The 26,077-nt window shown below is 53.9% G+C and overlaps 1 protein-coding gene across 1 annotated transcript in view; it reads right to left on the bottom strand.

Annotated features, from left to right (window-relative positions):
* LOC141025987 (uncharacterized) overlaps positions 1 to 17,603 on the bottom strand; it is a 43,062-nt gene extending 25,459 nt beyond the window's left edge. Inside the window, exon 1 of the mRNA XM_073501927.1 lies at positions 17,253 to 17,603. Within this exon, the coding sequence (XP_073358028.1) occupies positions 17,253 to 17,603 (351 nt within the window). The remainder of the gene's footprint in view (positions 1 to 17,252) is intronic.
* Between the last annotated feature and the right edge of the window lie 8,474 nt (positions 17,604 to 26,077).

Genomic DNA, 26,077 nt, shown 5'->3' with positions numbered 1-26,077 from the left:
AAAATTCCTAAGCGAAGAACTACTTGCAGCGGAATAAGTACTCAGATGCACACATGACATAACATAAACATGGACATCATGATGAAATGAAAACAGACACAGAGTACATAAAGCGTAAGCACAGGATAAAACAGGATGAAGACAAACAGACTGAAGAAATTGAACTGAGGAAATTGAGAAAGTCTTCAGTCAAAGTCTTGAAGCAGATATGAACAAGCACACAACACAGTAATGAGGAGATGGAAGGGTTGAGGAAATAGAACCAGTTAGCTCAGAGAAGAAAATGATTTGGTAGACCAGTTCCAACTGCTGTGACAGTTGTACGTCTGGTTGGAGCGGCTACGTATTTAAACCTGAGGACACACAGTCCTCACCGTATTCTCCTTGAGCTAAGGTCACACAGACCTCGCCCAATCACTCGTGGTAAGTCTTCAGGTGACTTCCAAACCTTCACAAACTCGGTCACTCGGCGATCCACAATTTCCTCTTGGATGCTCTAGACCATGACGCCTAACCGTCTGGAAGATGCACAGTCTTCAAAGGTAACAAGCGTCGGATCCACACAGGATCAATCTCTTCAGTGATGCTCAATCACTTTGGGTTTGTAGGTGTTTGGTTTGGGTTTTCCTCACTTGATGATTTTCGCTCAAAGTCCTCGGAGGATGGGATGCTCTCAATGACAAGTGTCAGTTTCTCTCGGAGCAGCCAACCAGCTAGTGGTTCTAGGGGGCGTCTATTTATAGCATAGGGAGCAGCCCGACATGATAAGACATAAATGCCCTTCATTGATATGACCCTTAGGTGGATATGATATTTTGGGACAGCTCGCGCATAGCACAACAACTGTCGGAAATTTGACTATCAAATTCCTCACGGCTATCATGTTCCTCATTTGTAGGCAATCTGCACTGGCGAATTCCTAACTCCTCAGTCAGGACAAATTCCTCATAGACCAGAAGAACTTCGTCTCTGTCACTGAAGAAATTGACAGAACTGTATGAGATTTCCAATGGCTTCACTCGAAGGGATTGGTAGGTGTAGGATTTTTTGATGAGCATCACTTGGAAACTTTTCCTTAGTTTATCCTCGACCCCCTTTAGCAGTACGGTGTTTCCTATGACTCAAGAAAGAGAAAATGAAACTACAAAAACAAAAGTCTTCACGCTTCATGTTCCACGTATGAATATCAAGTCTTCATGGTCACACCAATTTCTTCACTTTCAAAGTCTTCAGAAAGTCTGTCGGGTGGTTGGTGCGACATATGCCAACGGATGGCTTATCATTGTGGGTGCCAATAAGACATTGCCGGTGCCTGGAAACGGGATGAGGCGAAGACATGCACGCCGGCGGATCTTACCCAGGTTCGGGGCTCTCCGAGGAGATAACACCCCAAGTCCTGCTCTGCGGGGTCTCCGCATGATCACTAGATCAAGGAAAGGTAGCTACAATCGCTCCTAGAGCTGTTGGGTTCAAGGGAGAAGAAGAACAAGGCTAGCTCTTGCTTCTCTCTATCTCTATGGTGTGTGTGCTCAGAAGCTAACCCTTTGCATGGGTGCTCCGGGGGGTTTATATAGGCCTACCCCCCGGGGGTACAATGGTAATCCGGCTGGGCACTGGTCCCAGCCGTCAGTGTCTACGCTCGCCGGCTTCTCCGCCGGCTGTTGGGTCCCGCCGACTGGTGGGTCCCGCCGGCTGCCGGCTTCTTGGTCGACAGGCCGGCCCCACCGCCTAGGGTCTTGTCGGCGGCTGCTTACTGTAGCCTCGCCTCTGATGACGAGGGCTTTGTCGAGGTAAGCGTGGCTACAGTGGGCCGCCTCGGGGGCTCTCACTGTAGCCTTACCTCGTCTTGTCTCCTTAATGGGGCTCCTGCTTCGAGGAAGGGGGTAGCCGGCTTCTAGGGGCCGGCTACACCCTCGGTCGACTGGGGGAGGCCGGGCCGCCTCCGCGCCTCTCTCTGGCGGAAGGGGCCCGGCGCCTGCGGGCCGTATAGGAGTCGGTCATGGATGACGTCGAGGCTGGCATGGCTACAGTGCCGAGCCGCACAGGAGACGGTCATCCCGTACGACCTCCTGTGGCCATGCCTGCCTCGGGCCTCGGGGGTAGTGGGCCGCACTGTGGCCACACCCCGTCTTGTCACCATTATGTGGGTGTAGCTTTGGTGGTTGTGGTCTCGGCCGGCTTCTTGGAGTCGGCGTTCTTCTTGGCTGGCTTCTTGGAGTCGGCTACCCCGTAGTCGTCCCGGGGAGGGGTTGCTGAGGCTGGGTCGCCTTCCGGGAGTCGGCTTCAGAGGTAGCCGGCTAGGGAAGGCGGCCCAATGCTTGGAGTGCTTGGAGGCCCGAAGGCCTGATAATTTTTTCAGAAGAACCAGGGGCAGTCGGTTAGGCTACCCGTGGCCATTTACTCCGACAGTAGTCCCCAAAGCTGATTGGGCTTCGAGGTGGAGTAGGGGTTGAGAAGCTCGATCAGCTTCCTATCTTGACAAGTCGGCAGCTGGGAGCCGGCTTTAGTTAGGCGTGCCGCCTTGGTCGAAAACTCCGGAGTCGGAGGGCGGGAGCTCGCTAGCGTGTGCTCCGGGCCGCGGGCTGGCCACTTGCCGTCTGCGAACCACGTGGCCTCCCTCGGCCAGAAAGCCTGCCAGCCCACGCGCGCGACGGGACGTCGCCGCAGGGCGGGGGCCCGCCACGTCCGCGCCCGGGCCCAGGCGCGGATTCTCTGTATCCCGAAACCGCCCGCACGTCTCCTTGCGGCAGTTTCGGCTCGCCTTTAGGGCGCAATAATCGTGGGGCGTGGGGGGAATGGGTGCAGTTAATCCCACGTCTCCCCCCCACGTCCGGCCTCTTCGGCCTCGCCTCGCGAAGCTATAAGTAGGGGGAGGTGGAGGGCGGCAGGCCCTCGCACGCTCCTCCTACTTCCACCATCTTCTTTGCTCGCCGTTTCTTGCAACAGCGCCTCGCCGCCGCGCTCTTCCACCGCACGTTCCTCCGCCGCCGCGCTAGTTTTTGCCATGCCTCCCGCCACGGAGCAGTACGGCGGGGATTGGGACGGCTCCAGCGTGCACGAAGACCACGTCGAGTTCCTCCGCAATACTCGGCGGCTGCCGACCGCGGACAAGGTGGAGGTCCGCCTTGCGCCGGCGAGGGAAATTACGCCGGAGCCGCGGGAGGGCGAGCGGGTGGTCTTCCGCTCGCACTTCTTGCGTGGCATCGGCCTGCCAGCGAGCGCCTTCTTCCGCTCCTGGCTCGACTTCTATCAGCTCCAGCCGCACCATCTCACCCCAAACGCGGTGGTGCTGTTGTCCGCCTTCGTGACCCTGTGCGAGGGCTACCTCGGCGTCCTCCCCACCCTTGAGCTCTGGGGGGAGTTCTTCCAGTCGAAGCTGGGCACGCGCATGCGGGGCGTGCCGGCTCAGACTGGCGCCTTCATCGCGTCGCGGAGATCGGTCGCCGACAACCCCTTCTCCGTCATCACGCTGATCCAATCGGTGAAGAAGTGGCAAAAATCGTACTTCTATGTGCGGAACATCGCCCCGCGGGGCGACTACATCAACCTGCCGGCTTACGTAGCCGGCCCACCGGAGGGCAGGCGGCCCCAGTGGTCCTTCCGGGCCGTGACTCTGACGCCGGCCGGGTCCGCCGCCGTCGCCCGAGTGCGGGAGCTGACCCAGGCAGAGGGCTTGACGAGGCCCGACCTTCTGGCCGCGTTCGTCACGCGCCGGGTTCTTCCGCTCCAGAGCCGGCCTCATCTGATCTGTCAGATGAGCGGCCAGCTCGATCCGAGCCGAATGTGTACCAAGGAGATGCCGCGCGAGGAGGTTGCCTATATGGTGAACTACCTTGCGAACTGCAAACTCACCGAAGAGTGGCAGTTCGGCAAGGAACCATATAGCCGAGCCAATCCGCCGCCACGGTATGTTCTCCTTGTCTCTCTCTCTCTCTCTTCGCTTTGTTGCCGAGTTCCTCTTAGCCGATTCTAACTTAGTCGGTTTGCTTTTCGACAAAGCCCTCTGCTTCGGCCGGCCGGCGGGTCAGACTCGGAGCGCCGATTCGTCCCCGACCGGACCGAACACGATCTGGAGGACCCCGACCTGGGGGCGGCCGGTATGGACGACGACGTCGAGCCGGGTGGTGGCCAAGCCGGCGGCGAAGCAGGCGGCTCCGGGCTCGGAGTTACCTTTGACGACTGGCCGGACGACGATGAGGCCGAAGTCGTCCCGCGCCGCCAGCCGGCATCTGGACGCGGCGCGGGTTCCACCGCCGCGCTGCTTGCTCGGGGTGGAGGTCAAAAGCGTCGCGCCGCCCAGGGTTTGTTCGGCAGCCGAACGAAGAAGCCCAGAGGCGGGGCGGCAGCCACCAGGCGGGAGGAGGCGGCCGCAAAGGCGGCTCGCTTCCGCAAGACGGTGAAGCAACCGCAGACCGTGTCGGCGTAAGTTCACTTTCTTGCGTATACTCTTTTTTCTTTCTTTTTTCTGGTGGTTCCTGAACCCTTGTCTTTTTCTTCAACGATCAGAGCTCCGTTGTCGCTTGAGCGGGCGGCTGCCGCCTCCGTCGTTGAGTCGCCGAGGGGCTCTGGGAGCACCACCCGCCGCGTGGACCCCCGTGCCGACCTTCAGGAGGCGACAGAAAGGAACGCGCGGGAGGCGCGGGCGGACCGAGAGGCGCGGGAGGCGGCCGCCGCCCAGGCGGCACGGGAGGAGGAGGCGGCGAAGGCACTCGCCGATGCCGCAGCCAGGGCCCAAGCAGAGGCTGCGGCCGCGGCCGAGGCGGGGGAGGTTTTGATGGTCACCCCGCTGCGCGTCATGGCGCCTAGGGACACGGAGCGCTCGCCAGAGGGAGCCAGCGGCGACCAGCTAGGGCTGGGGGGAAGCGACGACGTCATCATCATGGAGAGGGCGCCGGTGCCGACCCCGCCAACAGGGGCGGCTCAAGGCGGCCGGCCTGATCCGCCGCCTGCACAGTCGGCGGGGGGCGAGCCGGCCGCGAGGGCTGAGATGGCGGTCCTGATTCCGTCGAGCCGGCGCGCGGGGAAGGCCGCGTCGGAGCCACAGAAGGCCGCGTCGGAGCCGCAGCCGGCCGTGGGCTCCAGCTCGTCGGCCCGGGATGCGGAGGCGGCCAGCGCTACCTCGGGGTGGACGCCAGGCGGAGGGACGGCCGTGGTGAACGTGGCTGCACAGGACGTCCGGACCCGGCTCCAGGGCCAAGCTGCGGCGCTGAGGCAGTTCACCGACGAGTTCCTCGCGACACGGGCGGCCATCCGGGTTAGTATTCCCATCTTGCTTCTTCTTGATCTTGATTTCTTCTTGATCTTGATTTCTTCCGTGGGGGCGCGTCAGCGCACCCATTGGGTGTAGTCCCCGAGTTCCGAGTCGGCTGCTGAGCAGGCGGCTTGGAACTTCTTGGTGGATTTGCCTTTGCTATTTTTGTTCTTACTTCGGTCTTCTGTCTATCTTGCAGGACTACCACAACCTTCGAGCGGCCGCCTTCAACTCCCAGGCTCGGGAGCTGACTCAGAAGACCGCCGACATTACTGAGAGCCGAGGTACATGCTTTGTTCTTTATCTCATGTGGGGGCGCGTCAGCGCACCCACTGGGTGTAGTCCCCGAGATTCGGGCCGACTGCTGAGCAGTCGGGTCAGATCTTCCTTGACGACTTCTTCTTACTGTTCTTGCTTTTTCTGCCGTCCCTGTAACGGCCAACGCCAGTCTGAGGGCACAGCTGGGAGAGTCTCAGACTGCCCTTCGTGCCAAGGATGCCGAGCTCGCCGCCTTGGTGCAGGAGCGCGACCGCCTGGTCAAGAAGCTGGCCGACCAGGAGGAAGGCCACAAGGCGGCCCTGAAGGTGGTGCAGGACCGCGAAGCCGCCCTCCAGGCCGAGTACGAGACGGAGGTGGCTGGCTGGGCTGAAGCCAGGCAGACTCTGGTCTTTGGCTATGGCCAGATCGAAGATCTGGTTGACGGTAAGCCGCCTACCTCTTCGTCCTTTCTTGCCATCTGCCACTTTGGCTCTTTTTCTGATTTGGTGCTCTTTTCTCCTTTTCTTCTTCTTTCTGGCGCAGAATATTTCCCTGGCTATTCTACTGTCGCCAACCAGACCATCGAGGCCCGTCGCCAAGCGCGAAGGCAGGCTGGCTTTGAGATCTCGCCAACCGCCGGCCGCTCGCTGGAGGAGGAGCTCCTGGCGATCCAGGCCCGCATCCAGCCGGCTCACCGACTGCTTCGTCGGCTTCAGCGTGCCGGGGCGCAAGTCTTGGCCGCCCTCTGGCCCGGCCAAGTGGTTCCTCGCACCCCCAGTCGGACTGCCGACTGGCTGGAGGTGGCAGTCGGCCGCTTCGAGGCTTGGAAGGCCTCGGCGGCTCACTCCGGCGCCAGGCGGGCGCTGGAGTTCGTCAAGGCCTGGTATCCCGGCCTGAGCCTGGATCAGCTGGCTACCTGGCGGCAGCAAGCCGACACAGAGCTGGAGCCGGCGCGGCCGGCTATCATCCGGCGGGCTTCGGCGATCGCCGATTACACCGACACCAGCATCTTCGCCCCCGAGGTAGATGACAACGGTGTCGCCCAGCGGGAGGAGTGGTTCGGGCTGAACCCGGCGGACGGTGAGGACTCAGCGGAGGAGATCGACTCCAGCGACGAGGGCGAAGAGGAGGAGGAGGAGGGTGAAGACGCCGAGCCGGCTGGTAGGACAGACGGCCAGCCTCAGCCTGACCGTGCCTCCAGCACTACGTCGTGAGTGAGTGCGTCGCCTGCCGCTGGTGGTGGTCAAGCCGAGACCCGCTAGGCGGCCACTCTTCAGCCGGCGGGGCCGTCTCCACCGACCAGCTCGGCCTCCGCGCCGCGCCCTTAGTCTGCCATCTTTTGTTTTCCTGTCTTGTTACTTTAGGAACAATGTTTGGTTAAGTCTGCACAATTCCACCCACTGGGTGTATTCGAACTTATGTCTGTTGCCAGCCTGTTGGGGGCTTTGTGTGTATATATAACTTATGCATTTGGCCTTTCCTTGTACTTTTGCTTTTTGTCCTTCTGCTGTTTCCTTTGCCGCCCTCCCTTGGTTGCCGCCTCCCCAGTCCAACAGTTGCTCTGCAATCTGTAGCTGGAGGAGTGCTTGGCCAATTGGGGGGGGGGGAGGAGTACTTTAGCTTTGCCGGATTAAAGCTAAGTGTTTAGGAAGCCGGCCAGCCGGCTGTTCTGGCAGTCGGCAGGCATGTTTGGAGGCCGTCTCTTTGCTATATAGGTTCGTTGTTCCTTAGCCATTTTTCGTGTGGGCGTCCTTTCTGCCTTGCCTCTTGCTAGTCGGACAGTCGGTTCTTCGAGCTGCGACTTTCAACAAGAGGGGACTCGGGAGCCGGCACACTACTTTTCTGACTTCAGGTAGAACTTTCAATATAGTTCAAGGCGGCCAGTCCCCGGGCCGACTAGTCGAACCCGGTGCCAGACAAGAATTCAAAATGTAATAATACATTCATGGATATGACACTTGTCATTCATAGATAAACAAGGGCAGTCCCCGAGTACTGCTCGGGGGGCCTGTTGGTTTGTACTTAATACAAAAAAAGGGGTAGCATGATACATACTGCTTTCAACTGTAAAATCGTCTCAGGAGGTTTGCGTTCCATGGTCGCTCCGACTCCTTGCCGGAGTCGTCTCTCTTGCGTGCTCTTGGTTTTTGCGCGTCGATCAAGTAGTAGGAGTCGTTGCCGAGTGCCTTGCTGACGATGAAGGGGCCTTCCCAAGGGGCCGAGAGCTTGTGCTGGCCGGCTGTTCGCTGGATCAGCCGGAGCACAAGGTCGCCCTCTTGGAAGGATCTTGGCTTGACCTTGCGGTTGTAGTAGCGGCGCAGCCCTTGCTGGTAGATGGCGGACCGGCTGAGTGCTAGCAGCCGGCCTTCTTCCAGTAGGTCCACGCCGTCTTCTCTTGCTTCTTTGGCCTCCTCCTCCGTGTACATGGTGATCCGAGGCGAGTCGAACTCGATGTCTGTTGGGATGACAGCCTCGGCACCGTACACGAGGAAAAATGAAGTGAAGCCGGTTGACTTGTTGGGTGTAGTGCGCAGGCTCCAGAGGACAGCCAGCAGCTCTTCGAGCCAGCAGCCGGCGGATCGCTCCAGTGGTACAACCAGTCGGGGTTTGATGCCGGAGAGGATGAGTCCATTTGCTCGCTCGACCTGGCCGTTTGACTGCGGGTGGGCAACGGACGCTAAGTCCAGTCGGATGCCCTGCGTCGCGCAGAAATGTGCCAGTGCTCCTTTGGCGAAGTTCGTGCCGTTGTCGGTGATGATGCTGTGCGGCACGCCGTACCGAGTAGTGATGTCGGTGGTGAATCTCACGGCAGTCGGCCCATTCAGCTTTTTGATCGGCTTTGCTTCGATCCACTTTGTGAACCTGTCCACAGCGACAAGTAGATGCGTCAAGCCGCCGCGGGCTGTCTTGAAAGGGCCCACCATGTCTAGTCCCCAGACGGCAAAAGGCCAGGCGAGGGGAATGGTCTTGAGTGCAGAAGCCGGCAGGTGTTGCTTGGAACTAAAAACTTGGCATCCTCTGCAGCTCTTGACTATTTCTTTAGCATTCTCCAAGGCAGTCGGCCAGAAGAAACCATGGCGGAAAGCCTTGGCCACAAGTGATCTTGAGGCTGCGTGGTGGCCGCATTCGCCTTGGTGGATGTCTTTGAGGATTGCCACTCCTTTTTCTGGCTCGACACAACGCTGGAAGACTCCAGTGACGCTGCGCTTCACAAGCTCTCTGTTGATTATTGTATATGCTGCGGCTCGTCATTGCACTAGTCTTGCTGAGATCTCATCAGCCGGCAGCTCTCTGCTGACTAGGAACTTGAGGATGGGCTGGGCCCATGAGGGAGCTGTGACTTCTTCTTCTGTTAATGTAGTCACCATGACTCGGGTGGGTGGGTTGGGTGAGTCGGCCACTGCTTCTTGTGTCCTTGTAGTCCCCGGGCCGACTGCTGCAGTCCCCGGGCCGGGTTCTGAAGTCCCCGGGCCGGGTGCGACTACGGCAGTCCCCGGGCCAGTTGTCGAAGTCCCCGTGCCGCCTGCGGGGTTTCTCCAGTCAGATCCGGCTGTATCTGGCGTAGGTGGTACGAAGATGGAATCCGACTCTGGAGACGGCTTGATGGACGGCTTGAGGAGGCGCTGGAGGGAGACGCCAGTCGGTATGGCTTGTCGGGTGGAGCCGATCCGTGCTAGGGCATCTGCTTGGTCGTTGTCGGCCCTTGGCACGTGGAGGAACTCGCATCCCTCGAAATATCCGCTGATCTGCTGGACGAGGAATCGATAACTCGCCATGTTCGCGTCCTTGGCGTCCCAGTCGCCAGACGATTGCTGGACCACCAAGTCTGAGTCGCCGTAGCACAGGATCCGGTGTATGCCAAGCTCTTTGGCTAGCCGGAGCCCGTGTACGAGCGCCTCGTACTCGGCCACGTTGTTGGAGGCGGCGAAGTGGATCTGCAGCGTGTACTTGAGCTTGTCGCCTTTGGGAGAGGTGAGGACGATGCCGGCTCCCAAGCCGGTGCGCATCTTGGACCCGTCAAAGTGCATCCGCCAATGGGTAGAGTCGGGAGCCGGCGGTAGGTACTGGGTCTCGGCCCAGTCGACGAGGAAGTCGGCCAATGCTTGTGACTTGATGGCGGTGCGGGGTTGGTAGAAGATTGTGTAGGGCGCCAATGCAATGGCCCATTTTGCCACCCGGCCGGATGCATCCCGGCTGCCTATGATCTCGGCGAGCGGGGCAGTGCATACGACCGTGATGGGGTGCTCTTGGAAGTAGGGCTTCAGTTTCTTGGCAGCGAAGTACACCTCATAGCACATCTTCTGGTAGTGCGGGTAGTTTTGCTTTGAACTGGATAGCACTTCGCTGAGATAGTACACCGGCCTCTGGACTAGCTGGGCTCGGCCTTCCTCCGGGCGCTGGACCACAACAACAGTGCTGGCGACTCGGCTAGTCGCGGCGATGTAGAGGAGCATGGGCTCCTTCTCAGTCGGCGCCGCCAGGACAGGCGGAGTGGTCAGCATTTTCTTCAACTCATGGAAGGCTTGGTCGGCTTGGTCGTTCCACTCGAAGTGAGTGGACTTCTTCATGAGTCGGTACAGGGGGAGAGCCTTCTCTCCTAGTCGGCTGATAAAACGATTCAGGGAGGCTAAGCAGCCAGTGAATTTCTGCACATCTCGCAGTTTGGTGGGAATCTCCATCCTCTCGATGGCCTTGATCTTGACAGGGTTGCATTCGATGCCGCGTTCGGAGACCAGGAAGCCCAGCAGCTGGCCGGCTGGCACTCCGAACACGCACTTCTCGGGGTTGAGCTTGATTTGGAATCGGCGCAAGTTGGCGAATGTTTCTTTCAGGTCTTCCAGCAAGGTACCGCGCTTCTCTGTCTTCACCACAATGTCGTCTACATAGACGTGGGCATTCCTGCCGAGTTGTTTCAAGAGGCATTTCTGCATGCAACGCTGAAAAGTGGCACCGGCATTTCTCAAGCCGAATGTCATAGTCAGGTAGCAGAAAGCTCCAAAGGGTGTGATGAAGGCAGTCTTCAGGCGGTCAGCTGGGTCCAACTTGATCTGATGGTACCCTGAGTACGCATCCAAAAAACTTAACAGCTCGCATCCGGCTGTGGAGTCTATCACTTGGTCAATCCGTGGCAGAGCAAACGGATCCTTTGGGCAGGCCTTGTTCAGACTGGTGTAGTCTATACACATACGCCACTTGTTATTCTTCTTCAGAACCAGAACTGGGTTGGCAAGCCACTCTGGAAAGAACACTTCCATGATAAAGCCAGCGGCAAGGAGCCGGGCTATCTCTTCTCCCACAATTCTTTGCTTCTCTTCTGACAGTCGGCGGAGGGGCTGCTTGACCGGCTTCGCATCAGCTCGGACATGTAATTTGTGCTTGGCGAAATCCTTCGGGACACCCGGCATGTCCTTTGGGGACCATGCAAAGATGTCTCGATTCTCATGGAGGAAGTCGATGAGCTCGCCTTCCTATTTACTGTCCAAGTTCGCCCCAATGACAGCAAACCTCTCCGGGTTCTCCGGGTCCAGGGGTATCTTCTTCGTCTCTTTGGCAGGCTGGAAGGAGCCCTGCGCATCACAATCCTTGGGGTTGGGGGACAAGGCCGGCTGCTTGCCGGCCATGGCCACAACCCGTTCCAACATCTTATTCTCTTCTGCCACCACGAGGGACTCGGCCAGCCGGCTACTGGCCATGGCGCACTCGATGGACTTCTTGTAGTCGCCGGCTACCGTGATGATCCCCTTCGAGCTCGGCATCTTCATCTTCAGGTAGGCGTAGTGGGGCACAGCCATGAACTTGGCCAGGGCAGGTCGGCCGAGCAGTGTATGATAGGGGCTCTCCAAATCCACTACCTCGAACCATATTGCTTCTCGGCGAAAATGATCTTTGTCTCCGAAGAGAACATCCATTTTGATCTTGCCGATTGGGGAGCAAGACAGGCCAGGGACGATACCATGGAAGACGGTGCGGCTCGGCATGAGCTGCTTCGCTTTGACGTTCAGCTTCTCCATGGTATCGCGGTACAGTATGTTGATACTGCTTCCGCCGTCTATCAGGACGCGGGAAAATCTGGCAGCTCGCCTCTCCGTCGCGAGGGTGACATCCAAGACCATTGCATAGGAGCCAGGCGAAGGCATTACCTCTGGGTGGTCGGCCTGGCTCCAGCTGATTGGTTTTTCTGACCAGTGCATGAACTCGGGAGTGCTAGTGGCGACTGCATTCACTTCTTGATGCTGTCGGCGTCGGCTGCGCTTGTCCTCGGCTTGACTGGTGAAGACGACGTAGGCGGCGTGCTCTTCGGGAAATTCGTCTTGGATGGCGCCGACTGCCGGCCGAGCCGCCGGCTGCTGGGGGGCTGGAGGCGGCGGGCCGGGAGGCGGAGGCGGCAACATCCCCTCGCCCTTGGTGATGCGGGTGAGCCAGTGGCATTTCCGGGTTGTGTGGTTGGACGGCTTCGCGCCGTTGTGGAACTTGCAGGGGGCGTCGAGAGCTTGTTCGTAGGAGAAAGACGGCTGCCAAGCCGGCCTTCCACCCTTCTTCTTGGGAGCGGGCCGTTCTTCGGGCTGCTCGTCTTCAACTGTGGCCACCTGCCGACTGGAGGAAGTCGGCAGGGGGGCCTTGCGCTTGTGGTCGTTCTGGTAGGGGCGCCGATTAGGGTCGCCAGCCGGCGTCTTAGGAGCCGGAGCAATCACTTTCCCCGAGGCGTCCACTCGGAGCTCCGTTTTCATTGAGGAGTCAGCTGTGGCGTACTTGTCCGCGATGACCAGCAACTCATCGAGGGTAGCCGGCTCGTCGCAGAGGAGTCGGTGCTTGAGGAGGGTGCCCTCTCGGCACCCGGCGGTGAAGTACTCGATGGCCTGGACCTCGTGCACCCCCTCGCAGGAGTTGCGGAGCTCGGCCCATCGCGTGAGGTAGTCGCGGGTCGACTCGTTGGGCCCTTGGACGCAGAGGGAGAGTTGGCGAGGCTTGGGAGGCCGTTTGTAGGTGCTGGTGAAGTTGCGGACGAAGACTTCGGTGAAGTCCAGCCAACTGTTGATGCTGTAGGGCTCGAGGCTGTTGAGCCATGTGCGCGCCGTGCCTTGCAGCATGAGGGGGACGTACTTCACGGCGACGCGCCGATTGCCGTTGGCTATGCTGACGGCCGTGGAGTAGTCGATGAGCCAATCTTCCGGCTTCACCGAGCCGTTGTACTTGGGCGTGTCTCTGGGGAGCGAGAACCCTTTGGGGAAAGGCTCGTCGCGGATGCGGGGGCCAAAGCATGGCAGGCCGACATCGTCTTCTTCTTCTAACGCCAAGGATCGAGCAAGGCGGTCGATCCTGTGGCGGGCGTCGTTCTCGCCGACTCCTTCTCGGCGGCCGAGTCGCTCGCCAAGAGTCGGGTGTGTGATAGGCGGCGGAGTGAGGCGTCTTTCTCTTCGAAGCGGGGGAGGAGGCAGATTTCCTTGGTGTTCAACCGCTCGAGGGCGGCCTTCCGCGTCGCACTCGATGGTAATGCGAGTCCGGCTGCGGCTGGCAGCCGGCTCCTTGTCTTTCTTCTGGCGCGCGCCGCTCGCAGTCGGCGAGCGGGACGTCCCGGCGTGCTCCCGGCGCGGGGGATGACTATCAGCACGGGCGCCGGCTTCATGCCGTTCTGCAGCCGCGTCGATCAGCTGCTGGATCCGTCTCGCCATGTAGGGGAGCTCATCGGCTCCCAGCCCATTGAGCTCTTCTGCAGCCGCCTGAGCGGCTCGCAGATTCTTGAGCGGGGTGGCGTAGACAGGGCGATCTGCCCCCAGCATGCTGGCGACGGCCGCGCCGCGCTTCTGGACGAAGCCGGCTCGGCTCGGGCTGCTAGGCATCGGCGTACCGAAGGCGGCGCGGTCGACTTCGCGCTGGTGGGCCTCGGTGAGGCGTCTCATGGAGGCTATCTTCTGGCCCTCCGCGATGAGGGCAAGGCGGCGTGCCTCCAGGGTCTCGGCGTCGGCGTCGGCCGGGATGGGGACGGAGAGGTCGTGCATTGCCGCTTGCAGGGCGTCGTGGGCATTCTCGCCCGAGTTGGCGACGTGGCTGATGACCAACACTTCGGTGACAGCGCTGCTGCCGCTGTCAGCTCGAGGGAGGGGGTCGTCGAAGACCACCACGTCGGAGGGGTAGGCGTCAAGCGATGCTGTGTCGGAGTCGATGAGCATCGGGTCGGTGGAGCCGACCGACTCCATGTCTGCAGCAGGCTCGCTGGAGATGTGAAGCTGGTCGAGGAGGCTGACGAGGCGGTTCTCGGTGTAGTCGGTGCCTGCGTCGGACGCAGGCTCGTCGGAGATGCGAGTCTCGCCGAGCAGATCGGCGAGGCAGCTCGCTGCGCAGGCGTCGTCGACGCCTTGCAGCGCGTCGAGGCAAACGCCATCGGGCGCAGCAGGCTGGCTGCGCTCGCGGGGGAGGAAGAGGGTACCCGTCCAGAACAGGTCTCCGGACGACGGTGCACCTGGCCCCACGGTGGGCGCCAAATGTCGGGTGGTTGGTGCGACATATGCCAACGGATGGCTTATCATTGTGGGTGCCAATAAGACATCGCCGGTGCCTGGAAACGGGATGAGGCGAAGACATGCACGCCGGCGGATCTTACCCAGGTTCGGGGCTCTCCGAGGAGATAACACCCCTAGTCCTGCTCTGCGGGGTCTCCGCATGATCACTAGATCAAGGAAAGGTAGCTACAATTGCTCCTAGAGCTGTTGGGTTCAAGAGAGAAGAAGAACAAGGCTAGCTCTTACTTCTCTCTATCTCTATGGTGTGTGTGTGTGTTGTGTTCAGAAGCTAACCCTTTGCATGGGTGCTCCGAGGGGTTTATATAGGCCTACCCCCCGGGGTACAATGGTAATCCGGCTGGGCACTGGTCCCAGCCGTCAGTGTCTACGCTCGCCGGCTTCTCCGCCGGCTGTTGGGTCCCGCCGACTGGTGGGTCCCGCCGGCTGCCGGCTTCTTGGTCGACAGGCCGGCCCCACCGCCTAGGGTCTTGTCGGCGGCTGCTTACTGTAGCCTCGCCTCTGATGACGAGGGCTTTGTCGAGGTAAGCATGGCTACAGTGGGCCGCCTCGGGGGCTCTCACTGTAGCCTTACTTCGTCTTGTCTCCTTAATGGGGCTCCTGCTTCGAGGAAGGGGGTAGCCGGCTTCTGGGGGCCGGCTACACCCTCGGTCGACTGGGGGAGGCCGGGCCGCCTCCGCGCCTCTCTCTGGCGGAAGGGGCCCGACGCCTGCGGGCCGTACAGGAGTCGGTCGTGGATGACGTCGAGGCTGGCATGGCTACAGTGCCGAGCCGCACAGGAGACGGTCATCCCGTACGACCTCCTGTGGCCATGCCTGCCTCGGGCCTCGGGGGTAGTGGGCCGCACTGTGGCCACACCCCGTCTTGTCACCGTTATGTGGGTGTAGCTTTGGTGGTTGTGGTCTCGGCCGGCTTCTTGGAGTCGGCGTTCTTCTTGGCCGGCTTCTTGGAGTCGGCTACCCCGTAGTCGTCCCGGGGAGGGGTTGCTGAGGCTGGGTCGCCTTCCGGGAGTCGGCTTCAGAGGTAGCCGGCCAGGGAAGGCGGCCCAATGCTTGGAGTGCTTGGAGGCCCGAAGGCCTGATAATTTTTTCAGAAGAACCAGGGGCAGTCGGTTAGGCTACCCGTGGCCATTTACTCCGACAAAGTCTTCAGTCGAAGACATTAATTTTTAGGGGTCGACTTTCTCTGTAAACATCAAACTCCTCATAGACTTATAGACCTGTGTACAGTCACAAACGCATCAGTCCCTTAACCTATAGGTCTTCAATGCACCAAAATCTCTAAGGGGCACTAGATGCACTTACAATCCCCCCTTTTTGGTGATTGATGACAATATAGGTTAAGTTTTCAACGGGGATAAACATATGAAGTGTAAATACACAAATTGAGGAATTTGATTGCAAGATATAGAAGAACTCCCCTTGAAGATGTGCATAGTGAGGAATTTGCTTTTGAAGCAATGCACATTTGAAGAGTAGAATCATGGAGATCTCCCCCTATAACTTGTAATTCATACACGCATTTAACATATGATATGAAGAATTTGAAATGCATGATGAAATATGGTGACTGATGTGATTCAGCATGCATGCATTAACATATATGAGGAAATAGCATGCAGAAGAACATAGCAAAAGTATCAGACCACCATCAGGTTTAAGTTTACAACTCGACCCAACAAAGTCTTCAAAAGAATGAGAGTTGTAACTTAGCAAAAAAATGCCCATATATAGACCCGCTTGAAGACTAACTCAAATTTCTCCCCCTTTGTCATTGAATGACCAAAAGGGACAAAAAATGAGGACTAACGCCTCTGAAGAATATCATGTTGATGGAGGAGCGCCAGCGTTGTTGGGGTCGGTTGTTGTAGTAGGGCCTGCCGCAGTGTCGTCCAAATCTTCATGCTCGTCAGTGTCGTCCAAATCTTCATGCTCATCAGTGTGGCGCGATGCAGAATATGAGCTGGCCACCTAGGAAGGAACTTTGACTTTCTTGAATTTCTTCGCTGGTGGTTGAGACCAGTCAAAGTCCTGCTTGAAACCCATTTGCTTCAGATCTTCTTCACCATAAAGATGAGACAGAACAACCCAGGTGCGATTGAATACTTCATGGAGGTAGAAGTGGTTCTTCTTCACTGCATTGTGTGTAGCAGTCATGTTGTGAAGAATAGAACCAAACTGACACTTAACCCATTTGTGGTTGCGATCGACCTTCTGGTGAAGACTAAGGAGAAGCTCACGATCAGTCATCACTCTGGGAGCTATGCCTTGAGGATTTTGCTTTGAGGCATTGGCGGCAGATTCATGAGTGGCAGACTCATCATTGGTGGAGTAAGATGCAGCTTTGCGGAACTGACCATCCAATGGACGAATGCCTTCATCAATTACAGCAGTGGCCTTGCCCTTTTCATCAGCTGAGGAAAATGGCCGCTTGAGGACTTCAATGGGGGGCAAGTAGCTGCCATGGTTGAGTGTATCAGCCTTGTAATTGATTGAAGACCTTGATCCGAGGAATCTCATAATCCAGGGAGCCTAAGGCTTCAACTCAAAAGTTGACAATGCAACATTTGCCAGAGTCCTCATGAAGAAATCATGGTAGTTGATAGGAACGCCATGCATGATGTTGAAAAGCATATTCTTCATGATGCCAACGACCACTTCTTCATTAGAGTCATGGCCCTTGATTGGACTCAAAGTCTTGGTCAAGATGCGATAGACAGTCCGTGGCACATACAACAATTCCTTCACGAGGAATTTGGTCCTTGGGGCTTGACCGGGCTTCAGCGCCTTCATCAACACTTGCATATAGTGGTCAGTAAGTTCAGGTTCATGATATATACAACGTGCACCTTCAAGGGGAGGACTGACAGGCAGGGCATGAAGCAATTCAGAGGCCGGTGCTTTGAAGTGAGTGTTCTCTGTCATCCAATCCAACACCAAGAGTTCACATCTGCAGCATTTCCTGTGATGTGCAGTGTTGCATAGAACTGGAGAATTGGTTCTTCATTCCAATCACATATATCTGTGCAGAAGTTGAGCAGTCCAGCATCGTGAAGAACACTAAGGACTAGCGTGAAGCAAGGCAGTGATTCCATGTCCACGTGAGGAATATGCTCATGGTCGAAGACTTTGTCCTTATCAAAGATAGAAGTTTGCTTGGCTGGCAGTCCAGAAACGCTTCCTTCTAAGACGAGCAGAGTCATATGGGTTGTAATCTGTGAAGAACACATGCTCGTGGAAGAAGTTATCAGCCTTGAAGGTTTGCTTCTTAGAGAAGGGATTCTTCGGCTCGGGCTGAGGAGTATCAGTCAATAGCATCACAGCCTCAGGAATCACATTCTCAGGAACCACAGGCTGAGGAATTTTGCTTTCAGCATCAGTTGCAGCTTGGGTCTTCATTTCTTCAGAAGCATTTTCATCAGCACTAGTGGCTGGAATTTCTTCAGGAATGGACGGAGTGGTGCGAGGTTCTTCAGAGCCCATTTGAACTTTAGTGTGCACTGGGGACTGAGGGATTTGTTGCAGTGGCGTGAACAAAGGAGAGTTGGGGTGCTGACTTTCCCAAAAGTCATCATTCATCGCAGGCATGGTGCTCCCAATGTCCACATCTTCATCTTCTTCACTTAATTCTTCAACGCCTGCCTCTTCAGCTGTGAACTGAGGCATAGGCGATGAGATGACTGGAGTTGAAGGGATATTATTTGCTTCAATTTCTTCGTCCAACTGCTCTGAAGAAGCAGCAGAAGGAACGACTTCATCCGATCTGCTTGGGATCTCATAATCTTCACCAAAAGGAACGAGTTCCTTTGATGGCATACTACAGACAGGAACAACATCAATGGGATTCTCAAAAGAGCTTGTCAATGTCTTCATCTTCTTCGGGGCTGAAGAATCTGATGAAGCTGATGCTTTCCTTTTCATCACTGCTGCTCGCTCCGCAACCTTTGTTTTCTTCACGTCTAATGCAGAAGGAAGAACTGGACTTGGTGTGGGTGCAGGAGGAGCAGAGGAAATTGGTACATTTACCTCAACGGTTGATGGCTCAGCTGGCCTGGTTGGTTCAGTTTCTTCAGGCTCAACGGTTGATGGCTCAGCTGGCCTGGATTGTTCTTCAGGCGCAACACTAGTGGTTGCCCTGACAGTTTCATCAGCGGCTGGAATAAAGTCATCAGCCCTGGTACTAGCAGTTTCATTAGCAGCCTGATTTTCATCAGCAGTGCTGGCATGTTCTTCAGTCGGCTGAGCAGATGCTTCAGCCTGAGGAGATTCATGTTGCGTTGGGGCTGCAACATTGGTGGTGAATCCTTCAGCAAACTTGACAAATCTGACCTTGGCTCCTAGCCAATCAGTGTGGTAGACGTTGAATTCATCACTGAGTCCTTTGATCTCAATTTGTATAGCAATGAGTTCATCAGTTGTCATGTTGACAGCATTTTTCTTCAGAAAGCGCTCATTTCTGTATTGAGCTTTCTTTAGCTGCCTGGCCTTCTCAAACTTCCATTTTTCTTCGCCAATGAAGGCGGTCAGCATGTGACTTTGTCCAGGAGTCAGCTTGAAGTCAGGCACGTGTGTTGGGGTCCTTCTGCCAGTGATCAATGTACTCAAGGATCAACTTTGGATCCAGTAAGAGAGGAACTTCACTTCCTTTGGCTCTAGCGGCCCTCTGCTGTCTATCTTTGATGATTTCGGCAAGTTTCTCACCATCAGCTTCGTCTTCATTAGACGGCCCTTGAAAGGCGACCTGCTTCTTGTGAGGACTTGGTCTAGAGCCTCGTCCAGCAGCGGCCTTGGTCTTCAGCAAGGTAGGGCATGTTGAGGAATTCAGAGGAACTGAAGAACTTGCAGAGGCTCCTGAGGCAATTGAGATGCCAGTTGTCCTTTGGCACGAGGCGAGATGCACAGGTGCTGAGGACTTTGGAGGAGGAGCTGAGGACTTTGGAGGAGCAGGAGGAGCTGAGGACTTTGGAGGAGCATGAGCAGCTTGAGGAATTTTCCATGAGGGCTTTGCAGAGCTGGGCCATGAGGGCATTTCCGAGGTGCATGGCCGTGAGGGCATTGAAGCAGAAGCACTGGGCTTGTGTGCATGCTTCTTGGGCATAGCCTTCTTAGGCTTGCTAGCAGAGGCCTCAGCAGTGGTAGCAACAGGATCTTCATTGAATTTCTTCACTGCCTCTTTTGCCATTTTGGCCAGCTTAGCTTGACGCTTGGCCCACTCCTTAGGGAAATCCTCACCTCTTCTGATGCTAGAGGGATCAGCTTCTTGGCCTGGTGCAAATGGAGGTCTTGGGCATGGAGGGTGTACATCGAATTTCTTCATGTACTTGGGAGTGACATAGCGATATTCCCTCCATTCTCTGGCCCATCTCCTCTCTATCCTCTGAATGCGCACTTTACGCTCATTCTTTGTCTTATGAGGAGGAGTGCAGTACCCTGCATAGATGTCTTCAGGTATCTCAAAAGCATTGTTGACTTCCAACTTCTTCCCTCCCTTCTGAGGTTTCCTGCCATCAGCCATTTTCTTCAGCTGAGGATTCTGAACAATCGAGTTCTCTGATGAGGTATGTAACTTTTCTTCGAGGAACGCTGCAAATGAGTTAAGTTGATGAGAACCTAGTGATTCGGCAGCGGACATGTGTACCTGTGAACAGAGTATATGTGCGAAGAATTTGGAGAGGTCATATGCGTTCTCAGAAGTTTTTGCAAAAATAACAAGTTTGAGGAATTTGACCAGATGTGTCTGGAGGAATTTCACTAAGCGTTCTTTGACTTAGGTTCCAGAGTTGTATAGATTGGAAATCCACACAATTGAGGAATCTTGTAGAAAAATGTTGCTTAGGGAAACAGATCAAGAACATATGTTTGTGTGAGGTGTTTAGAGTGTGAAGATTGAAGAATAAACACCTTTTGAAGATTTGTAGAAATCAAAGGAATCAACAAGGGCAGTAAAAATGACTTTTAATTAGCCTTGACAAAGAACACGATGAACTATGAATAGTAGATTTGAAGCTCGTCAGTTCAGATCTTCCACGCCCTAACTTGGCAGAGGAAGACAGCTACGGCGGCGGTGGAGTTAAGAAATCCATGGCCGGTGCGAGTACGATGGCGACGAGGTCGAGGCAGCCATGCTCTTCCTCACCGGCGACGATGGAAGTAGCGGCGCTAGGTTTTGAGAGCTCGAGCGAGGGAGTGAGGTCGAGCGGAGTAAAAAACAGTCTGAGGAGGGTGAGGGGTATTTATAGCCGAGGTGACAAATCGCTCGCCCGAGGAAAATGGACGAACGTGCCCCTGACCCTTCTCATTCGTGCGACATGTGTCGCCCACGTATAGAGAGGTGGAGATCGTGTGAGATCGTGGGTGAATAGGATAATCATATCGTGGAATGTGAAACGGTTTGAGTGGCAACAGCCAAAAATTTGAATATGACAATTTTAATGTTTCATTCACAATTTCTTCAGCTGACAAGGACACAGTGAAGATTTTGAACGGGTTTCAAATAGAACGCACATGAAGAATTTGTGAACAGACTGGGTTGAGTTTAGCATAGAGGGGGAAGGGTCCGATCACATTCACTTAGCAGAAAAAGGCAACTTGATGAATTAGCAATAAGTGAATGCTGTAGAGGACTTAAACTCATATATATATAGCCAATGAAGAAAAACGCGGAAACAGTGAAGACATTGCAAAGTTGAAGAAATTGAACAATTGAGGAATTTCAAAAATGAAGAAAAACTCAAATTGACGATTTTCAAATTTTGTTGGTGGCTTGACCCACCGTATAAGAATGCTGATTTCAGACGCCGCGTACAATTGTCGTAGGGCTCTGAGAATCAAATTTTTCGTTGATTTCTTCACACTTAGATTGTTAGTCTTCATTGATTGAAGAGAAACGTTACTTCATGTGTTGCACATCTAAGTCATCAATTTAGCATGAGTGTTAGGATGTGTGTCCTTTTCAAAGGACATTCGAAGATTCTAAGATATATAGCTCACACCGCAACTTGCTAAATCTCTTCTCATCCAAGGGCTTTGTGAAGATATCGGCTAGCTGTTCTTCCGTCTTCACGTGCTCGATAGAGATGTCGCCCTTCAACACATGATCACGAAGAAAATGATGACGAATCTGAATGTGCTTTGTCTTCGAGTGCTAAACTGGGTTATGAGCAATCTTGATGGCGCTCTCATTGTCACAATAGAGTGGCACATTCTTCACATTGATGCCGTAGTCCTCGAGGGTTTGCTTCATCCATAGCAATTGAGCACAGCACGAACCAGCAGCAATGTACTCAGCTTCAGCAGTAGAGAGTGATATGCAGTTCTGTTTCTTTCAGGACCAACAGACTAAGGATCGTCTGAGGAAATGGCATGTGCCTGATGTTGACTTGCGGTCCACACGATCACCAGCATAGTCAGAGTCTGAATATCCAATGAGATCAAAAACCGAGCCCTTGGGATACCATAATCCAAGTGTTGGAGTGTGAGCTAGATATCGAAGAATATGCTTCACAGCCTTATGGTGTGATTCCTTCGGTGTAGCTTGAAAGCGGGCACACATGCAAACACTAAGCATAATATCCGGCCTAGATGCACATAAATACAATAATGAACCAATCATGGAGCGGTATACCTTTTGATCGAAGTCAATACCATTTTCATCAGTGCATAGATGGCCATTTGTGGGCATAGGGATTTTGACGCCTTTGCAATCTTGCATGCCGAATTTCCTTAATACATCCTTGAGGTATTTCTCCTGAGATATGAATATGCCATTGCGCTGTTGACGAATCTAAAGACCTAAAAAGAATTTCAATTCTCCCATCATAGACATTTGATATTCTTCACTCATCATATAGGCAAATTCATCACTGTAACGTTGGTCAGTATAGCAAAAGATGATATCATCAACATATATTTGACACACAAATAGTTGATCATCATAAGTTTTGGTGAAAAGAGTTGGGTCAAGTGAACCGGGTTTGAAGCCTTTCTTCATGAGGAATTCCTTCAAAGTATCATACCATGCCCGAGGGGCCTGCTTGAGGCCATAGAGGGCCTTATTGAGTCTGAAGACTTTGTCAGGATGCTTTGGATCTTCAAAACCTGGGGGTTGAGCAACATATACTTCTTCCTCAAGCTTACCATTGAGGAATGCACTTTTCACATCCATTTGATATAAGATGATATTATGATGGTAGCATAAGCAAGTAATATGCGAATAGCCTCAAGTCTAGCAACAGGTGCAAAAGTTTCATCGAAATCAATTCCTTCAACCTGTGTGTAGCCTTGAGCTACAAGCCGTGCCTTATTCCTCACCACAAGGCCATTTTCATCTTGCTTGTTGCGGTAGATCCACTTTGTGCCGATGATATTGTGCTTCCGAGGATCTGGTCGCTTGACAAGTTCCCAGACGTTGTTGAGCTCGAACTGATGTAATTCCTCTTGCATAGCTTGAATCCACTCAGGCTCCAGAAATGCTTCATCTACCTTAGTGGGCTCTGTGATAGAGACGAAAGCAAAGTGCCCACAAAAGTTAGACAAATGTGAAGCTTTTGAGCGTCTGAGAGGACCTGGTGTGTTGATGTCGCTGATGATTTTCTCAATCTGCACTTCATTTGCAACACGAGGATGAGCTGGTTGGCGACGAGGAATTGGATCAGCATTTTCTTCAGAACCATTTTCTTCAGGTGCACCAGCATGATGTTCTTCATGATGTGGAATGATTTCTTCAGCAGATTCTTCGGTGGGAATAACATCTTCAGTAGCCTTGAACTTGATGGTTTCGTCATGTGACTGTTCATCTAACACAGGAGGTAGGTGCTCTCTTTGCAAGCCATTAGTTTCATCGAACCGCACATCTACAGTTTCAACAACCTTGTGGTGAACGGTGTTGAAGACTCTGTAGGTGTGCGAGTCCTTTCCGTAACCAAGCATAAAACCTTCATGTGCTTTCGGTGCAAATTTAGAATTGTGATTAGGATCTCTAATCCAACATTTAGCACCGAAGACTTTGAAATAACTCACATTGGGTTTCTTGTCCGTGAGGAGTTCAAATGCAGTCTTCTTGAAGAATTTGTGAAGATATACCCTGTTGATGATGTGGCACGTAGTATCAATTGCCTTAGTCCAGAAATGACAAGGTGTCTTGTATTCATCAAGCATAGTGCAAGCCATCTCAACAAGAGTCCTGCTCTTGCGCTCCACGACGCCATTCTGCTGTGGAGTATAAGGAGCAGATAACTCATGAGTAATACCAAGTTCATCAAGATAGTCATCAAGACCAGTATTCTTGAACTCAGTTCCGTTGTCACTTCTAATGTGCTTGATCTTCACACCAAAGTTGGTTGAAGCCCTCGAGGAAAATCGTTTGAAGACTTCCTGCACTTCACGTTTGTAAATGATGATATGTACCCATGTGTAACGAGAGTAATCATCAACAATAACAAAGCCATATAGAGATGCTTCATTGGTGAATGCAGAATAATGGTTAGGACCAAAGAGATCCATGTGAAGAAATTCAAATGGATGAGTAGTAGTCATGATGGTCTTCTGATGTAGGGTGGAACCCTAGATGGTCGATCTTTCACGAAAGGAGCGGATCCCTACGAAGAACGTGATGAACACGAGGAGGAAACACGAGGGGAACACGAGGGGAACACGAGAGAAATCACTCAACCAACAAGAATATATCACACATGCGCTAGATCGATGAACACAAAGGTAAGATACAAGATCCAAGTCCAACAAAGGACGATACAAAGGGTAACCGGTTCTTCTCCGTGAGGAGGTCTTGAATCCAAGGTGGATCGTCTCCGTAGAGGGGCCGCGGTCTCTCTCGTGGAGTAGATCCGATATGGATGAGCAAAGCTCTATCTCTAAATGAGCTAAACCAATGCTAACCCTCACTAGGAGGAGGGGGAGGAGTATATATAGTCTAAGCCACGAAGGGGTAAGTGAGGAGGGGATACATGGGCCTCTGGCCCGTCTCTGCACGCAGGCAGGCGCCGGATGTCCGGGCTGGGGGCCGGATGTCCGGGCTGGGGGCCGGATGTCCGGGGCTTCGCGAGTCGCCGGATGTCTGGGCTGAAGTGGCCAAACTTCGGGTGCGTTCTGTCGTCGATGCCGGATTTCCGGGGGAAGGGCCGGATGTCCGGGCTTTGGCGAGGCGCCGGATGTCCGGGGCTGGCGCCGGATGTCCGGCCGCTGATGGTACTTGGCGGCTGGGCGGCTACTGTGGGTGAGGTTCCAGGGGCCGGATGTCCGGGGTCCTGGCCGGATGTCCGGGTCCTGGGAGCTGGCTCCGTCTTCTTCTTCCATCGTCGCTTCCATGCTTCTCTCGCGGATGGTGTAGTTGTTCCTTGGCGCTTGCACTCCTCCTCGTCGTCCGTAGTGTTCCGACAATACCTATGCATGCACACGAGTGGAGTGTCAAGTAGTATACCATCCTCGAAGGTGTCAAGTGAGCACGTGTAAAGGAGATGATTCACCTTTGTGTATGTGAAGTAGATGTCGCACGTGTCACTCGCCGAATGGACTCTTGACATGGTGATGTCCATAGGATGCTCCGCATCATCTCGCCTCCCTTGGGAAAGATCCGACCTCGGATCGAAAACCAAATCACCATGGGAAAGAGATGGCTTCGCCATGTAGAAGTGGACGTTCACCAAGTACTTGTCATCTTGAAGCTCGAAATGGGCACTCTCCAATGTCGCACCGTCTTGTCATTCCTTCAAAAGGAGTAAGGACAACAAACACTTGGAAAAACAAATGTGGTTAACGTTAGTGCAAAACCAAGCAATCAAGAGGTGATTCACCAAACAAGTGTCGTCATCATGCAAAGAATATGGTGTGACAAAGGATTGAGACATGGCATGTAAGTATATCAATCGAGCACAAGCAAAGATATCATGGGGACAAGCATGTAAATTGGAGGTAGAGATGCAAATATGTGTGTTAAGAGAATAAGCATCTACCTCAGTTTCATAGCAAGCATGGGCAAAGCGTTGAATGAAAGGTCTATGGTAGGCATAGGAATCATTCACGACACCTAAGAAGATGAGATGTCTAAACACATGGGTTAAGTGCAAGACAATCCAAGCATAATGTGCATAGGGTGTAGTGAACATAGTGTGGCACTCAACACAATAGAAAGAGCAAGTGTTCATCATGTGTGAGGCAATCAAGTCAATCATGTGACAACCAATGGGACATGGCATATGTGAAGGGATACCATTGTTGCAACCAAACATATGAGAGGAGCAAGTAATCCAAGAATTGGATGCAACACACAAGGCATATATATCATGATGCATGGGACGGTGAAAATGACAAGTCGAAGCAAGATCTCTATCAAGTGTGCAATCAAGTGGTCCAAGATGAACAATAAGTATCATGGTGCAAGCAACACAAGTAGTATGATCTGCAATATCCATGCTCAAGAAAGATATCACCTTGATGGCGTGTCCTTGTGCATTCTTCACAATGCCGAACTGGTAGGAAAGGTGGCGTAGAAACGAGTCGTGGTCGAATGTATGAGGCTCGCTCTCAAGAGCTCGAATGGTCAACTCACGTGAAGCGGAAGTCGACACAAAGTCCAAGTATCCTACACATGCACACAACAAAACAAAGAACGTATGCGCATGGTAGATAAACACATCATCCATCATGATGGTTCTCTTCTCTTACACATAACCATTAGAAGCACAAGTGCACGAATAATATGATGCAACAATGGCAATATTCATGGCACTAGGTATATGGTGCAAAGAGGTAAGACAAGCAGGCTTCACAAGAAATATGTCGAAATCTCCAAATATGTGTGAGAATGCTATGGGGGCAAACTCATAAGCAAGACTAATAGCATTGTTGCACTCAATACATGTCAAATCATCTATCATGATAGAGGCAACATATGGAGAGATATGACAAGAAGCAATAACAATCATGTGCAAAGCATGTAGATAGTTGTCATCAACCGCATGAAGTGAGCAAGTATAAATCATTGGTGATGCAACAAGGCAAGCAATAATAATCAAGTCGTGCAAACTAGTGGAGCGAAG

Source organism: Aegilops tauschii, chromosome 6 (genome assembly GCF_002575655.3).
Source record: "Aegilops tauschii subsp. strangulata cultivar AL8/78 chromosome 6, Aet v6.0, whole genome shotgun sequence".
In the NCBI taxonomy this organism is placed as follows: Eukaryota; Viridiplantae; Streptophyta; class Magnoliopsida; order Poales; family Poaceae; genus Aegilops; species Aegilops tauschii.
Note: the sequence above shows the minus strand (reverse complement) of the source record. Positions and strands in the feature narration are given on the sequence as shown.